Consider the following 19,180-nt stretch of genomic DNA (forward strand, 5'->3'; position numbering starts at 1 on the left):
AAAGCTTGAAAATGTTAGTAAAGTAGAACAGAGCAAGCTTAATTAACATAAACCAAAGATTTTTCTGTGTAGAGAAACATACACATACAAATCTCCAATTTACAATAGCTGTTGAGTCATTATTACATTTCCAAGAGCAATGGAAAATGAGATGAAAAGGTTTTTGGTGCTCACGTAAATAAAAAATGGTGTTTCTCATTATTATTAATTAGTATTTAATACATTATTCATATCGCCTCAGCAGCATACTCGACCCTTTTTAAAGCCATATTGTTGGACAGTTCTTCTGTGGTCTAACTTCATTGGGTGTTTGGGGTCAGTGGGAAAAGCATTTGCAAAGAGGCTAAGATTTTGTGTATTAGAAATGACCTGCAATTTCTCCAATTAAAGGGTATCTTGGGTTAGAAATCTGGGAACTAAACAGGGTTGTCATAGAAACCAATATGAATGTTTCAGCTCCAAAATCACTCTACAATAATGGGCCAGTTCATCAGCTAGTGTAAACTGGCATAGCTCCACTGGGCCCAATATTCCAGATCTGTCTTTACCTCCAGGATTTGCTGTCTGCCCTCGGTGACAGTAAGAGGGATAAATTAAACCCAGTGTCACCCATATGCTATGGCTGCCTGCAGTACAGATGAGTTAGTTTTCAGAGAGTAAGAAAGCAGATACCTCACAAACGGAGTGAGGGAGGGATTGATATCCTCCTGGAGAGCATCAGTGAGCGTGGCCAGTAACTGGGGGGCAAGTGCGAACGGTCAGTGCTTGGGGAGCTATGAAGCATGTATGCAAATGCAGATCCTTCTGCTATTCTCTATCCACTAGAATTGTGCATTGGTTCCCCAAGAGCCCTCTTGGAATTCAGGGACACTCACACCATCCCTCTTTCACTCTGCAGGATTTTTTTTAGCACCCTTTTTGTACCATGTGTCTTTGTGCGTGTGTGTGTGTGTGTGTGTGTGTGTATTACAGCAGCACCTTGCAAACTGTCAGACACTGTGTACTCTCCCTGTGATCGCTTGGTTAGTGACTCTCTCTCTCTTTTTCACATCCATGTTCCCTCCTTCCAAAAGTCTTGCCTTGTTCAAGCTCTAGCAGCTGGCTGCTTGCTCCACTGTCTTGGCTGAGGGGCTCAGGACATCATATTGCCATCCTGGATGGGACTATATCAAGCTTTCTGTCATGCCGTGCTGCAGCTCTCTCTTTCATTTTCCTTCTCTGCCTATGCAGCACTCTGTGGGGGGAATTTTCCCTGCTTGTTCACCAAAGAGGCGGCTTTCTTTAATCCTTCTTTCCAGCCAATGTGGAGAAATGCCCTAGGGCATTTCAACCTCTGGAACAATGAAAGGGTAACGAGTCCTCAGTTCACCTGCAGAGCGAAGAGGTGAAGCAGGTCATGTAAGACATGGAGTCAGAGAGATGAGCTGGAAGGGGACCAAATTAAGTTCATTTATTCGGCAATGTTCCATTAAACGCCAAGTAATTATCACATGTGGTGGGGTTTTGTTTCATTTTGGCACAAGAGAGTTCTTGCTGAATATTAATGTGTTAGGCCATCCAGGCTGCTGGGTTCTTTGGCAAATTATAACAGACTCCCCCTGTTCCACATGTCCTCTCATTTCTAACCTGGGCATTTAGAGGAGCTGATGATGATAGCAAGGATGGGGAATGCAAATGCAGAGTAGGTGTCCCATCTCCAGTGGCAACAGTCCCAGTCCTGCCATTGTGGTCCAGATTCTCAGCCTCCGTTCTATCCCCTTAACACTGCCGGAGGAGTATAAAAGGGACATCATATGGATAGCTGAGAATTGTCCCTGGTAGAGGGGAGTTCTCACTTGGGGCAGGGCTTGTCTGTTTGTTATATGTGTGTACAGTGCTCAGCACAGTAGGACCCTCATCCCTGAGTGGGGCTTCTACTAAACAACCCTAATAACTCGTATAAGGGTGGTAGAGCCAGCCCCTATGCCAACCACCCCTACTCTGACTTAGGGGCATATTGGGGGAAGGAAAGAATGTAACTGGATGAGGAACGAACAGAGGGGAGCAAAGCTCCCCAACTATAATTCTCAACTGACTTAGGTCAGGGCCAGGGCTGGGGCATGTGAATGCATGGCTCCCTGACAGTGCCTCCCTCTCTCCACTTCCGAGTGTATTTTGGCACAGGAGAGAATCAGGGTCAATAATTTCCCTTGATGTTATTTTGCCTGGCGTCTGGGGAAAAGCGATTGTTTGAGACAATCTTGTTGCCAGTCGGGGTCCCCTTTCACACTCACTCGTGCTACCCCATATCCAGAAGTCCCAGCCAATGGCTTCCGAAGTGCCAGCTGTGGTGTGGACCATCCCGCTATGGCTTTATCAGGGCAGCTGCAGCAGAGGGGACTGAATTCTCCATTGCAATGCATTGGTTACCACTGCAAGGCAAATTCCGCAAAGCCACCGTAGTTGGTAGATCTCACATGCCTGAGTAGGAAGGGACAGAACATGGTAGCTTTCTTTCTTCCCCTTCCCCCTGCATGTCCCTAATGAAAATGAGTGACACATTATTATTATTTTTGCTATTTCAGAGGCATCTAATTTTTCTGCTTGATCTCATTTAAAAAATAACGTCCAAGTTGTGGATAATATGCTACCGTTCCCATAACCCCACCAGCCTTCCACTGCTTCTAACCTGAGGAAGGCAGGAGAGGAAATGGCACCCCTCACCTTCCCCTGCTATCAAGGGTTTGGTGAAGAGATCTTACTGTCAGGGGGCTGGGGATGAGTCTGACTTCAGAGTTCATTGTGTGTTTCCTTCCCATTGTGAAAAGTGATAGAAATGGGAAAGCTGGTAGATATGGGGCATGGGGAGAGGGTAGAATTTTTGCATGAGTTGCTTCTGCTACGTCATTTTCTTGTAATTTCCTTCACTGTTTATCATGGGCCCACTCATAATAGGTATGAGTCTGAGCTTAAGAAACACTCCTGAGTCTTCCGTTTTTAAGTCACCAGCTCATATCTGGCCTAAGTCATTGGGACCGACAGTTGTAACCACATGGAAGCTCTCCAGTGGCTAATGTAATGTGGTGATACCAATACACTTCCTAGAGAAATCACCATCACATTTGTCCGTCATTGGCATCTTCACCGAAGGCCAAGGGCTGAACAGGCACAACTAACGGATTAATGTCGCCCCTTAGAGAGAGATCCTTTCGGTTCAGATTCAGGGGTGTTGGTGGGGAGTTGTGGGAGAAGGCTGAATGCTACCCATTGTGCATCTCATCTGGGAATGAACTAGAGCTGGTCCGATTTTTTTGAACTTTGAAATGTTGATGAAATTCTGAATGTCAACATTTAAAAACGTGAATAAAGCAGAGAAACTGGGGAAATGTTCACTTCATTTTTTCCCATTTTTGATTAACTATAGAGCTGGTTAAAATTAAATTTCTAAATGTAATTTAAAATTTGAATTTTAAAAAAAACAGGAAAAATATTTGAAAGCATTTTTGCAAATAGTTTCCCCTAAAAAAATAAAAATCTAGGATTAACACAGAATTTCAGCCTGCAAGTCTTTCACCAGCACTGCAATCATTCATTTAAGCATATACAGTGTATATATAAGCAGCACATGTTCTATACATTGGACATACGTGGCTCATATCCGACCAAACAGTAAATGGAGCTCTTTCATATATCATTCCACTCACATAGTAAAACCTAACAGACATGTGAAACACTGATATCCTTTCTGCATAGCTTCCCCTGAAGTGGAAGAGAGAGGACTGGAATAGCAGAGTTTATTGCAGGTCAGGAATGAAATATATTGACCTAGCTATGACAAAACCCAGAGCGATGACACATAGTTATGAGGGAGAGGTTCTAGGGGTTTGGAATTTAGGAAGCATAACAGAGTTTGGATTTAGGGGACACAATGACCCTAACCTAATTCTTACCAGTGCTATTGGCCCTTCATCTTCATGAGCGATATAATAGACTGAATTTAACAAAAGGAGCATCCCCAACCTCTGTGCATATAACTAGACTTGGAAGGATTAGATTTTTAACAGTAAATGTCAGTAAACATCAATTTCACCTTACACACGCAAACCAACAGAAAAATATTTTCATCAATGGTAACTGAAATTTGCAGGTAAGCAAAGTGAGAAAAATACTGCTTGAGAACTTCTTAGAGTGACAATCCAACGATATAGACTTTTGAATTAGGCTTGTGACAAATGGACTATGCCAGTGGTTCTCAACCAAGGGGATGTGTACCCCTGGGGGTACACAGAGGTCTTCCTGGGAGTACATCAACTCATCTAGATATTTGCCTAAGTTTTACAACAGGCTACATAAAAAACACAAGTGAAGTCAGTACAAACTAAAATTTCATACAGACAATGACTGGTTTATACTGATCTATATACTTTACACTGAAATGTAAGTACAATATTTATATTCCAATTGATTTATTTTATAATTATATGGAAAAAATGAGAAAGTCAGCAATTTTTCAGTAATAGTGTGCTGTGACACTTTGTATTTTTATGTGTGATTTTGTAAGCAAGTAGTTTTTAAGTGAGGTGTAACTTGGGGTACACAAGATAAATCAGACTCCTGAAAGGGGTACAGTAGTCTGGAAAGGTTTAGGACCACTGGACTAGGGAATGAATAGTAAAAAAAAGGTCTGATCTGTTGATTTAAGGATACTTACTTCCTATGTTTTGACATGTGATATTGACAATTTGTGCTTTAATGGTTCATAAAATTTTTACTTTTTGAATCTCAACATCTACTGTTATTACATAATTTTCTGATATTCCCATAATTCCCACAACTGTGAAAATTTAAATAAAAATCTAAAAAAGCTTAAAAATAAACATTGATATTATCTGTCAGAATTATCCAAACAAGAAAAATGGAGTTCTGCAAGCCCTACATATAACTAGTCCTTAATAACAGTCTTGTGAGAGCAGTTTCTGAGACTGATGCAAGGATAACTATTGCAAAAGGCAGAAGGACACATAGTCTGCCTGGAGCTTTGAGAGGTTTCCAGTTACCTTTCATTATATCAACACCACTTACTTTGCAAAGCACTGTTATCACTCATCACCATACCCTAATGCTGATACAGGAAACCTTTAATCCATCTCCCCCGTTGGATGAAACCTTCCCAGCACTCAGTTGCAAGATGAAATCGATCCTGGATCCCAGTTAGAGAACAGTAATCCAATAATGCACTGCCATCTCATTATTATCCAGCTTCCATAGCCCACTACAGGACCCTGGCCTCTTCTACTCTGTGTCCTTCATTATGCTGAACTGTTAGGGCAGGAACCTCCCCATATAGGGTCAGTACAGATCTGGCACATGTATGATCAGCTTGTATCTGTCAGGGACTGTTGTCCGTGATGGCAGCATTCAGAGGTTCTTTTCTGGGCTTTCACTGGTCATTCACGAGCTTTAGAGTGTGCTGAAGGTGTCAGACCAAAGGATATGTCCCAGGTTACCAGGAGACTTTGATTAATACACAAAGGGCTTGATTTACTGAGTGCCCTCCAGTTCATCAGATACAATTATTTACAGATATAAATGCTACCACTCAGGCATCTAATTACCCATTTGCCCCTGCAGTAAGGCACCTAAATGGCAGCATGTTAATTATGTGTACAAAACTGGAGGTCAACCTTTAGGCCCTTTTAAAAATGAGGGCTCAAGGCTTGATGTTAAGATAAAGAACTAGCAGTTTTACTGAATGTTTCCCACTTTGCTGGAGGTCTGAGCAGAGCTGCCTAATGCTCCCAAAGTGACCTACTGCAGCAACAAGCACTGACTTTTACATAAAACCTGAACTGAATTGTTCGGGAGCTGTTGCTAATTGATGTCCCCTAGACTCCTGGTCAGGAACACAAAGGGGGTAATTTCCAAAACATTATAACTTTATGTTTCTGCAATAGGGTCTAGGGGCACTGCCCTGTTCCTTTAAACAAGGGGTTAACAGGAAGAGCTCAACTTCCCCTTCCCCATGTGTTTGTTCCCATGAGCAGGACTATCTGAGTGTCTAATACAGGGAGGAAAGGGAAGATAGTGTCTTTGAGAAGGTTAAGTTCCACACTAAGGGTCACAGGACTGGGCTGACCCTCCAGCTGGGGTTTTTATTGTTTGGTTTCTGATTGTAGTTCTTGTCAAAAAACATGTAACCTTTGCTGACCGTGATTGGTTTTTATCTCATGCTGACTCATTTCACCCCCTGACAGCATAGGTGCTGGAACTAGGAGTGTGGGGCGTGCTGCAGCACCCCCTGACTTGAAGTGGTTTCCATTATATACAGGGTTTACAGTTGGTTCAATGGCTCTCAGCATCCTCACTTGTTCCAGCACCCCTGCCTGACAGGCTCCAACTGGTTTATTTTCTGACTGGGTATTGAAAGGGTCCCCCTTATTTGCAAGAGGAGTTAAGTTCTCAGGTTTGGACCTTTTCTCACCCAGACCCAAAAGACACACATTCTGACCACCCAAAGCAGAGACCATGGAAGGGCAACAGGAACTCCTCATAAATGCTGCCTTTTGTTGTTGTTGTTGTTGTTGTTAAGATGCATCTGCCATCTTGGTGACTCAAAAACAGTTTTAAAACATGACAATATAGACACAAACCTCACAAATTTTGACGAACTACACTATATAAGAGCTATTTAAAAGTACTTATGCTAGCTAACATGAAAGGGAGGTGATGGGTCCATGACTGCCTCTGGCATGGGTAAGAGAGAAAAGGAGAAGAGGAGGGACAGGTATTTATACCCTTTATCCATGGCAGGAGTTCCCAACCTGGGGATCATGACCCAGTGTTCAAGGGTCACCACTGCCTTGCCCATCCCCTATTTCTAAGTAGGAAGGCAGTCAATGTTAGATGGGAAAGAGGCTTTCGAAAGTGTTGGGAGCCAGTGTTTTGTGGAATTCTGGACTCAAGGGACTTCCACATGCCAACTAATTACCCACAGCCACATGCCGAGGCAAGCAACTACTAAAATGAGCCTCTATAGGGGTGGAGGAGGCAATACATACAGTGGCCTTTCTTTTCCTGAAAATCAGTCACTGAATTTTCTGCCATTCACAGAACATGTTGATATTGCTGTTTCCTGCCTCATGGATTGGTGTCTGATATCCCAGCCTTAAATGCCATCTGAGATCCCACTCCTACTGAGTATCCTGCATTTCTGTTGTTTTCAACGGGAGCAGAAAGATGTTCTGCACATCTTAGGGCAATGCAGGTTCAGGCCCTCAAAGGGTCAGTAATGGTTGGTTAATGGTTGCCGCATCCCAAAGACTGCATCTCAGACGCTATGTATTCTTCTGCCCCAAGAGGAGAAAAGTGAACTTGCGTGAAGTGAAATAAGCAGATCCTGGGGAGCTGCCCTGAATTTTTCTAACCCATGTTCCAATCCTTTCTCCACAGCCACAGGGATTTAAAACCAGAAAACCTACTGCTGGATGAAAAGAACAACATCCGGATAGCAGACTTTGGGATGGCATCACTGCAGGTCGGGGACAGCTTGTTAGAAACCAGCTGTGGGTGAGTGGCTCAGACTGTATAATAGAAATCAGAGATTGGCAGAGACCTCTTGGAACAGCCACTCACTCTCCCTTCCCAAGTAGAGACCTAGCCGGACACATCTAGCTTTGAGCTAACACTTATTTGTAGGACAGAGTGGGGTGTGTGCACACAAGTGTGTGTGCGTGCGTGTGTATGGGGGAGATTATAGATGTATATGCTGTGCAGTATTTCAGTTGTGGTCGCTTACATCAAGCTCGAATTTCCTCAGTATAGTAGAAAATCCATAAGCTATATATAAGATTTGTTAACTAGACCAATATTCTCAAAACTGACTAATGATTTAGAGTGCCTCAATTTTTGGAGGCCCAACTTGGAATGCATTAAAGGGGCCTGGTTTTCAGAGGGTGAGTGCTCAATATTTTCTGAAAATCAGGCTCCTTTAAGCAGGGCTCTGGAGTGGAGCCCGCGGAGCAGCTCCGGAGCAGTGGAGCTGCAGGTTTTTGCCTGGAGCTGGAGCGGAGCCGGAGCACAGCTCCAAAGCCCTGCCTTTAACGTGTCTCTGAGGTGGACCCAAAATCCACATCACTCCTGAAAATGTTGGCCTGTCTCTTCTTTCACTGGCCATATCATATTCTTGGGGAACTGAAAATTGATAAAACAATAGTGATCATTTTTCAAGAGTGGATTTAAAAAAAAATACCTGGGGAGAAAAAAATTAAAGTGATTTGTAAAGGATTTTGTGTCCTGCTCATACTGTCTGCTGTACATCCCAGTCTCATCACTTTTTCTTCATCCTCCCCACAGTTTGACTGCTTGGTCACAAACAGCACCAGAGTGGAAGGCAGTTGGGTTTTGCATGGTTACACATAGGGTGGGAATGTAGGATACAAACAATAAATGAGGCAGAAGGTTTTAAAAATCTTTTGCATTGGTTTAATTGTCAGTGGAACAGCCGATTGCTGATCAAATGCATACCATTCAATATGACAGCCTTTCTAGGAAGTTCCAAGACACTAAAGCAGCCAAAAATAAACACTAAAAATTATTAAAAATAGAAACTGAATACCAGGTTCCCTAAATACTCTTCTTAAATCACTGAAACACATAAGGATGAGATCCTCCATTTTTCAGGCTTCTCTAAATGGTAGTGTTTGTAGTGACTCAACTGTAGATTACCCCAGCTCACCACTTGTGGAACCTGCTGTACACTAGCACCACCTACTGGTAATACTAGGGAATTGCTTTCCTGACCACTTGCCGTCCAATGAAAGGTCACTTATGAGCTGCCACTTCCAATTGAAGAGAGTTCACATCAAACAAGTGGTAGACTGAACAACAGCATGAAGGGGCTACAAGCTGCATTGTCCATATATGGGGCTTTAACTCAACACAAGTTTCGTATTTTGGTATGAATTTGGTTCTCATCACAATGAGCTCAGTGTTTCCAGCTTTGGATAGTGGAATCTGGTTCATGATCTTCCTCCCACACAGCTCTGTTCACTCCTCGCCTTCAGCACTTGTGCAGTTGCAGTGTTGAGGGTCCCACACAGCTTGACATCAATCCTGACCTGTAATAGTCCCTGATCTTCCAATCTAACATTCCCTCACAGCTATGCCAGCCTGGATGTGCAGCAGCCCCAGCTATTCCAGTTTGCAGCCCCCTCGCAACTGTGTCTGTGCACCTCAATCTGGACATTCAGCACCTTTTCCGTTCCAGTCTTGGGTCGACACACAATGCTGCCACTGCATTTCAATCCTGATTCATTCTACCCTTGTTTCTCCAGTCCTGAACCTCTCCTGGGCAAAGGATGCCAGGAGTGAATAATTGTGTGATGTTTGTGATGTGGACAAATACCTGTTGATTAATTGATTGAGATCCACCAGTTCCTTTACACTTGTACCCCAAGTCAGGATTTGAACTCATACCTACATAGATGAAAGGTGAATAACTGTGGGGCGTCATGTTATTGCTAACTGCTGCTTTCAAACTTACGTTCTCAGGTAAGAAATGAAATTCTCACCTCAGTGACTGCAACACCTCTATGTACTTCTAAGGAACCTTTCTTTCCTCACCCAAACAAACAATCTTACCTTGCCTTCCAGGATTTTTCAAATTCCTAGGGAACCACTCAGCAAGGATCCAGCGCTTGTTAGCGGATAGCACTGTCAGCCCGGCCTAGTCTTGAAGGGAGACCTCCCTTCCATCAGCAGTGCTGGAATTCAAACCTCAGTGCCTCCCAGAGCAAACCCCATGTTGCTGCCTTAAAATGCACTAATAAAGAAATCAAAGGAACGGAAGAGACATGCCTGTAATAAACAGAACACAGCAACCCTGTGATCCCCTGCCTTGCAGATGCATTTTAAGAACGGCGCCAATCACTGGGCCTCCATGTGAGCTATTACACCACTTCATTAATTCTCCTGGCATGGGGCCCAGCATGGCTGATACTGGTGCCTTGTGATGTGTCTTGGTTGGGGATGAAAGAAAGGAGAGAGGAAGGAATATATAATGGCATGCCACATATTCACAAAGAAAGGCAGTAGATTTCTGGCTGCCGTTCCCTTGTAGAATTCAGTAACCAGTATCAGAGCTTTTCAAGGCAACAGTTTTACCTTCACTTGCTCCACAGTGTGTGTCTGGTGTTTTCGGCCATTGCGAAAATACAAAAAATGGCTGAATTGTGGCTGAGTTATTGCGCTTTAACGAGTGGCTTCTTCAGGCATCCAGAAGTTAATTTGCAGGGGGGGTTGTCTGTGCTGTGAACATGGATAATGGCATGAAACTGTAACATTCTCACACAAAGAGTCTCCAGGTACTTCAGTCAGTAGAAGCATGAGGATCAGATGGCATTCATCAATGTGGTGAAGCTAACTTTCTAATGATGTGGCATAAGGATTTGAGTGTGCAGTCACAGACCCTTATTCGATGCAGGTTAAGCTTCCTAGTATGACATATAATTTGGATGCATTTCAGGTCAACAAGCTCTGATTGGCATCAGAGGCAACATTACATGGCTCCGAATGTTACCTTCATGTAGCTGCTGATATTTAATATTCCATGTCTCAGTTTTACTGTTTGATGGGAATTACTCATTGGATCAGCACAGATTGTTTTCTGTAGCACTGATGGCTACAGATAAAAATGTCCCTGAAGGAAATGATAAAAGTGCAATCTGATTGTGTTAATGTGTGTCGGAGGACATGGAAGAGGAGTGGGGAGGTGGACTAGCTGTTCCATTGATATAATTTGTCACTAACTGACTATGTGTTAGGCTTTGGTTGTAATAAATCCGCATTACTGGAAACTTGTATCTCAAATCCTCATGCACAATGCAAAGGAATAACTGACACGTGTCTCTAGACCCCTGAGACAAGGAGGAACAATGCTTAGGGTCTGCAGGGATGATAGTGACACTGGCAACACAACTTGCTGCGGAAATTGTACAACAAGGCAAGTGTTCTTCTGGAGAAACAGTCCCTCAAGTGCAGAAGTAACACAGCAAATCTTTGCATTCCTCCGAGAGCTGGGGAGGCCTATGAGCAGACAGCAGACAGCTGATGGAGCTGGGGACTTGTGGGATGCAGCTTTTATTAGTTCACATTTCTTCATCTCTTCCTGGTCTTTACCCTTCCAGGCAAAGAAAACCAAGGCAATTAAATACTGGGAAGCTCTCTCATCCCTCTCAGTCATTTCTTCACTGGGTGCTTTGTTGTGATATTGTAGAATGGTAAATGTAACTCAACGCATTTGTCTGTCCCTAGCTCAGAGGAATGATTGGTTTATGGTTAAAGCACTGTACTGAGACTCAGAAGATCTGGGTTCTATTCCTTGCTCTACCACAGACTTCCTATGGGACCTTGGGCAAGTCACTTAATCTCTTTATGCTCTGGTTCCCCATCTATAAAAGGAGATGATACTACTTGCTGTCTCTCACCCCCTGTCTGTCTTATCTACTTAGCTTGTGAGTTCTGCAGGGCAGGGACTATCCCTTGCTGTGGTTATGTAACATGCCTTGAATAATGATGCCCCAATCTTGGTTGGGGTCTCTACATGCTACCGTAGTACACATAATAATTTCTACAGAAATCTCAGAAAAGGTATGAGGAGGTTGGGGGATTCTCTGGGACCCTAACCCATCTCAAGATCTTAGAGGGGCAGTCTGAAAAATGGAAGGAATAAAAGGAGACGTTGTCAAGGTATGACTGTGGAGAGTTCGTAATCATCTTTCCTGATTTCCAGTTGTTTCTTGTGCTGTTTGAGAAGCCTGGAAATCATCTCCCCTCCCCCTTCCCAATTCTTATCCCAGCTTAGAAAAACTCAGTCCCTGACGGAAAGGGATTGCTGCAGGCAGCTGGGTGATTGAGAATCCAGCAGCAGTGTTAGTTAGTCTCTGTGCTGACTAGCTCCAAATCTCTGTGCCCAAAATGAACAGTAGCTAAGGTAAAGCAGCTGACACATAAATGTGGCTTGCCCCAACACCTGAAGAAGCAGTCAGTACAGAAACTTATGCTCCTGTTGACGGGTCCTCAATGAACTGGCTGTATGAAGCAGTCCCCTTCCTTCACTATCTCCAAGGGGACTCCCTGCCCTAATCCAAAAAGCTACATGGATGTGGTAAGAATGATGATGATGATGATTGTCTCTCATTTTATTTAGAATGAGAAAAGAAGTCTTGCACCAGTCACTTTATAATGGAGGAAGAAAGAGCAGCCACTTCAAACCCCAGCTCAGCCAATGCCTCTTCTCCACAGCACTCCTTCGAGACATTTCCCAGTACCCCTTCAGGCCCACAGACTCCCTGGATCTATCAAATAAGCATGCCTGCTCAATAAGGATGATTATCAGTTGAGTTTAGGCACAGGGTGTGTTCTCTTTATCTTCAGCAATCAAGGTAGTGCTTGATTGCACAAGGCCACAGCAGAAATTCCAGATTCCCCAATACCTATCTTTGGTGCCTGACCACACCCCTTGCAAGGCAGTAGTTCAAGACAGGAATCTAGTGTTGCCACCATTCCTGATTTTCAGGAGCCAGTCCTCGTTCTGATGAAGCTGTCCCATGTCCTGCACACCCTTTCTCTGTATAAATATATATATTACATACACACAAGCTGTGTTAAAATAACATTATGAAGGTTGTAAAGTCAAGCACTCAGAGGTTAGGAAATGCCGGGATTAAGGTTGCCTGTGCAGCCTTAACTCAGCCCCATTCTATTATGCATAAAATTCAGTTCTTAATTACTGCTGTTTTTTACACAGGGTCCCCTGCCTAATTCAGTGCACAGAAAGGATCTTATTCAATTGATGAGCAAGTGCGGAATTATTTTTTTTCTTCTCATTGTTCAATGTGTGGCCCCTTGCCATTTTTATTGTGCACTATTTAGACCCATCTCTGAAGACAGAATTATGAATTTTCTCGTGGTCTTTTCTATGGCATTCATCACTATAATATCTAGGCACTTCACAAACGTACATTAATTTATTTTCACATCATCCCTGTGAGATTAGGTAGTATTATTTTCCCCATTTTACAGATGGGGAATTGAGGCACAAAGAGATTGAGGTCAAAAGTACCTGCTTTCTTTGGGTGCCCCATCTTAGACAGTGAGGACCTTATTTTTTCAGAGTAGCTAGCATTATATATCACTTTATGTGTTCAAAGCAGAGCTCCAAAGACTTCAGTTTCAGCTTATCACTTTCTGCAAATCAGACCACAAGATCTCAAGTTAGGCACTGAGAAAATGAGGAACACACAATGATTGACCGTCTGTGGAAAGTTTGGTTTAAATGATTTGCCTGGCATCACATGGGAACTCTATTGAGCATATGCAAAGAGCAGTTTTTCAAAGGCTTATAACTTTGCTATATTTGGACAGATTTTCCTGGAGAAAGCAAAAGGCACATCCATGATGTAAAGGCCATGCCCCATTCCAGTCCCTGTTCCAAGCCATGGGAGTGCTAGAGCTTCTCATAGAAAAGGTTGTCAGAAATTTTTAACATGGGCAAAACAATGTATTTTTCACCACCCTTGTTCTTGGAAACAGCTGGACTTTTGGGGCTGAAATTTTCCCAAAGCATTCAGCACAAACTAAACATCAACAGTGTATGTTTGGCAGAGTGACAACCAATTGAAAAAAGGGTTATATAATGGGAAGTATCAGCCAACAGTCCTTCTTATAATACATCCTAAAAAGCTGTGTTAAAAGAATGTTTAAGGTTGCAAAGTCAAGGACTCAAAAATTAGGAAATGCCCTATTTAAGGTTGCCAATACAACCTTAATTCAGCCCCCTTATGTGTATGCATTATGATACCATCTTTAATTATGTGATCACATATTATTTTTTCCACTGGATCCCTCTGCCTTATTCAGTGCTTATTTGGAAGGTGCTCACTGATTGAGCAGCTATTCAATATTTTGTTTTATGCTCATCATTCAGTGTCTGGCCTCTGGCCTTATTTACTGCACATTAATCAAACCTAGCTCTGATTACAGATATATGAATTTCCTGATGGGCTTTTCTATGATGCTTAGTTCTTTCTGAATATTAGTGAATTTATCTTTACAACATCTCTGTGAGGAGAGAGAGAATTATTATCCCCATTTTATACATTGAGAACTGAGGCACAGAAATTAAAGCCAAAATTGTTGAGTAATTTTAAGTGTCCAATGTGAGACACCTAGGGCCTGATTTTTCATAGTAGTTCGTACATTATAGCACTCTATATGTGCAAAGCAGAACTTCCATTGACCTCAGTTGCAGTTGTGAGTGCTTAGCATTTCTGAGCATCCAGGTGTCTCAAGTTGGGTACCCAGAAAATGAGAAACACACAGTACCCACATGTTTAAAGTTTGGTTTAAGTGACTTGCCCAGCTTTATATAGCAACTCTGTGGCACAGGCAGGGATAGAATTCATTTCTCCTTGTGGCATGCAGCTGCCTTAACCAGAAATCCATCCTTTCTCTTCCTGCAATTCCCACATTCCCTGCACACCTTCCAACTTCAGCAACAAGTGAGGCAGAAGTACTACAGACAACAGCCTCACCCACTGAACAACCTGAGAGCACAGTGCATCCTGTGCAATCTTCATTCTGGCATTTCCTAACTTTTTAATGCTTAACTTTGCAGCCTTATTATCCTTTTAATGCGGGGGGAGGGGGAGTGTTTGGGGTTCGGGTGGAACGTTGGTGGTAATTTCCTACATTTTAAAAAATGTAAGTAGTTCTAATTCTGAATTTCCTAGGTTTACAATACTCGCTTTTGGGATAATTATAACATTTCTGTAATTTTTTTTACCTTGAATTACTAAAATGTTCTCTCAACATTTACTCCATCTTAACATAGTTTTTTGCCTGGGAATTTCCTTGGTTTATTAAAATGTTTATGCATGAATACTATATGAGAAACCCAAAGAGAATTCTACTATGTGATATTTCTAATGATTTGAAGATATATGGTATCAACCATCACCTTTTTTTTGTCAATTTTAGTTATTTATTTTAAGACAGATAGCCCAGTGCACCAGATAAGCACAAAAGCATCCAGACTGGTGCTAAGGGACAGGAGGGTTGGGAAAGCCAAGCCCCTGAGTCCCAGTGTCTCTGCACTTGAAGGGCTTCTTCTGTGCTCTTGCTTCTGTTCCCCCACTAGTGCTGCCTTCATTGGCAGTGGAGCCAAGGCAACAGTGCCATGGGAAGCCATCGATGTGGAAAGAGAAGTTTAACAAAGAGAAGTTTAAGGGTTACTTGATTACTGTCTGTAAGTATCCAGAGGGGGAACAAATATTCTTCAGACTATCGGAGAAAGGTATAACACCATCCAATGGCTGGAATTTAAAGCTAGACAAATTCAGATTGACAATAAGGTGCAAAGTTTTACCAGTGAGGGTAATTAACCATTGAACAGCTTACCGAGGGGTGTGGTGGATTCTCCATCACTAGCTATTTTTAAATGAAGATTGGATGTTTTTCTAAAAGATCTGCTCTAGAAATTATTTGGGGGAAGTTCTATGGCCTGTGTTATTCAGGAGCTTTGAGTAGATGATCACAATGGCCCCTTCTGGCCTTAGAATCTGTGAATCTATAAATGAAAAAAGCTAGCATGTGGCCGTTGAACTTTTAAAGAGCAGTGACCACCGGATCAAATAATCCACCAGTGAGAACTCTTGACACGTCTAATATCCTTTATGCCACTGACTTATGTGAGCCAATAGAGTTATTGCATGCAAATTAGCTGTACAGGAAATGTGGAGATTGGCTGAGTTATCTCTGGTGTCAATGGCTCTACTTAAGACAATGGTTCTCACACTTTTTAATATATTTAACACCATTATAAATGCTGGAGGCAAAGCGGGGCTTAGGGTGGAAGCTGACAGCTCGTGACCCCCCATGTAATAACCTTCCAACCCCCAGTTTGAAAACCCCTGTCTTAAGAGTTACTTGGGTGGTTGACCTGAGCCTGCCTGTAGCCTATATATAATTAGGCACAATTGTTAATAACTTAGCTTAATTACAACTTAATTCCTATGTACAAGATTTCAATTAATTTTAACTCTGTGGACTTTTTGTGTTGAAGCATCTATGTTAGTCTCTCACTAAAATCATTTGGGATAGAGTAAAGACTGACACAGATGCTGGAGTTCTTAGAGGACCCAGTTTTTAATACATTTTAATTCATAAACTAATTAATGGATTTCCTTCATGCTTGAAGAGTAAGTGCTGTAAGGTTGGGGAGGATATGCTGTATTTTTCATACAAAGCAAACAAGTTCAGTGCCTGCTTTAAGTGTAAAACAGAACTCAACCTTAACTACTGAGTGGTTACAGCACCATCATCAGATAGCCCCTCTCCTAAGCTTAGACCCTGCCAGACCGTCACTGTGTTGTTCTCCTTTCCAGTATATCTCTGCCACTTTGTCTCTCCTGCCTTCCTCCAGTGGCATTTCTCTATCTTCATCTTTCTCCAGCAGAATTCCCCATTCCTCTTGTCCCACCCTTATGGCACTCCCCTTCCTCTCAGCCCTTAGCACCCAGCCTGTAGGAGAAGGTGTGGGAGGCCTTCAGTGCTGCTATCTGACTTTCTGCCTCTGAAAGCCAACTGGGAACCAATGAAGAGCAGCAGAGGAGGAGGAGAGGCAGCATATGGCAGCCCCAGCAGTAGCAGAAACAACAGCTAGTGGCAGGAGGAGAAAAATGCAGCCACACCTGCCCTCTTTAACTCGGGAACTCAGAGCATGAGGACAACAGAGACAGAGTGAGTGTCCCATGCACTGAGAACATACTCCTTCCAGTTGTTGAGGCCTGAAGAATGGTCACTTGGAGAATCACTGCTTCCCCCAGAGGTCATAGCCTACAGAATGACCATTCAGAGAATCATTGCTCCTGTGGGCAGGCCGTGGCCCAGGGAAGTCAGTTTCACCTGTCAAATAAACAATTCACTGGCGCTTCTTCACAGCAGAGCCCTCTGGCAAAAGCTGCTTCTTGATCTTGCTTAGTGATATTATTTGTTATCAAAAACAGATTGTGGCTTGACTGCATAGAGATGTAGCTGAAAGATGAGGAAAATGGCCTAGGGGGAAGAAGCAGAGAAAGTTGCTTAGACATACACACATTGAATAATTAGTGATAAGAGCCAAGGAAATATTCATGACTCTGTGGAAAGAGAAATAGATTTTTGATTAAATTTGAGTTTTTCTCTTTCAACCAGTTGAAGTTGCTTTGTGATTGGCAGCATGGAAATGAATTTTCTATGTGTTCTGGCTGGCCTGAGGATCCCATGTGGCCAAGATAAAACCACAGATATACAGCTGCCATACACTGGAAAGAATTCAGAGTGGCGATGCCAGAAGCCTGTACTCTCTTGGCTGTTGCAGTGCAGCTGTTGAATGGTCAGGTTAACCCAGCTTCCTCTCCCTCAGCTTTATCCATGTACCCTACTTCCAAAAATGCCCCAGTTCCACAAGCATCATTTATTTAGGTAGCCCAGCCTTCCACGAGTATGATATTGCCAGTTTGTTCCACTGTTAATTGGATTTTTTTACACCTTCCACAGGGTTAGTGGATGCTTCCACACATCTGATTGGCATTCAAGGGATTTTTGTATCCTTCTCCCCTCCTCTCCTCCCAGCTTCTGGGAGGATTCCAGTAGACTCCAGCAAGGGGGATCCTTTAAGAATCCTGTAAGATTCCCTTCCAATCTGGGGGAGATATGGGGACTGTGACGCATTTGAGGTGCATGATGGCAGCATGCAGAAGAAGATACGTTGGTATGCAGGTTGCAGTACTGAGCCCCCTCTCTCTTTTGAACGGATGAGTGTTGTCAGACGGTGTGATTGGGGAGATTGTATTCCAGGCTTGCCTCCCTCAGTATCCATAGATAGGAGTGTTGGCACCTGTCACTGGTAAAGTTGCCATACAGGAATAAAAATGGTGAGGCAATCCGTATAACTAAGATAGAAAAATGTTACTCTGTTCTCTCAATGCACCTGAAAATGCCATGTCCCACCCAGGAAATATTCTGTTCCGACAGAACGGGAAGGGTGGTTTAGCAGCCAGGACACCGAACTGGGGCGCAACAGACCTGGGTTCAATTCCTACCTTGGTTGCTGACTTCCTAGGTAACTATGGGCAAGTCATTTTATCTACCTGGTGCCTCAGTTCCCCATCTGTAAAACGGGGATGGTACTTCCCTACCTTACAAGGATGTTGTGAGATCCGTTGAAATCCGTTGAAGATCGTGAGAAATTCAGATCCTATGGTGATGGGAGCCATATACTTACCTAGACGGCGCCCTAACACAGTTGCTCCATCCTGATGTGCTTTTTCAGGTGGACGTTCCATAGGTAGCTGCTGGGACTCAGCAGCAGAGCATGCCTTCAAACGAACACGTCCATTACTATGCGCAAGTCTGCACTACCGTGCTACATCGGCGCACCTGCACCAGTTCAGTTGTGCCACTGAAGACGCGCTATGCCAATGGGAGAGCGCACTCCCACTGACATAATTACTCCACCTCCGTGAGAGGTGGAAGCAATGTCAGCAGGAGAGCGTCTCCTGCCAACATAGCGCAGTGTGGACGGCACTTTAAGTCGATGTAACTTATGTCTCTTGAGGGGGGTGTTGTTTTTGCATCAACTTAATCGATTACATCGACTTAATCGGTAGTGTAGACGAGCCCTGAGTGACTTAGCTGAATGGCTGGTTGAACCAAATATCCACGGTCAGATGTAAACTGTTTTTATGCTCTGTCTGCTGCAAGCGGTAATTGATGTTTTCAGTCCTCACATGCACTGATACACATCCTACATCTCCCATCTCGGGCCCTTACACTGCTCTGACTAAGCACCTCAGTTCCAATCTGCAATTTGCTATGCTAGTCCAGTCCTGGACTCCAACCCGAAGTCTGTTCCTGCTCTTCGTCCCTGACTTGGATCTCTGCTAAACCGAGACTGCCAGCTCTGCAGTGGTTTTATGATGTGTAGAAATACCTGTCAGGGATTCTGTCACTCACCAAAATAATTTCATTTGCGATCCATGTTGCATTTGATCGCTGGTCTGAAAGCCAGTCCATTAACCCATTGCATCCCCCAAACTTCATTCCATATTATTATGAATCTGTGACACAATAATAGTTCAGTGGAGGACAGCCTAATGAATCT

General features: G+C 43.2%; 1 protein-coding gene across 11 annotated transcripts in view; it reads left to right on the forward strand.

Moving 5' to 3' along the window:
• BRSK2 (BR serine/threonine kinase 2) overlaps positions 1-19,180 on the forward strand; it is a 485,481-nt gene that overhangs the window by 325,812 nt on the left and 140,489 nt on the right. For all 11 annotated transcript variants that reach the window (XM_073347213.1, XM_073347209.1, XM_073347212.1 and 8 more), the window contains exon 5: positions 7,429-7,545. In XM_073347213.1, coding sequence (XP_073203314.1) covers positions 7,429-7,545 — 117 coding nt within the window. The remainder of the gene's footprint in view (positions 1-7,428; positions 7,546-19,180) is intronic.

The sequence above is a fragment of the Lepidochelys kempii genome, chromosome 6 (genome assembly GCF_965140265.1).
Source record: "Lepidochelys kempii isolate rLepKem1 chromosome 6, rLepKem1.hap2, whole genome shotgun sequence".
Lineage (NCBI taxonomy): Eukaryota > Metazoa > Chordata > Testudines > Cheloniidae > Lepidochelys > Lepidochelys kempii.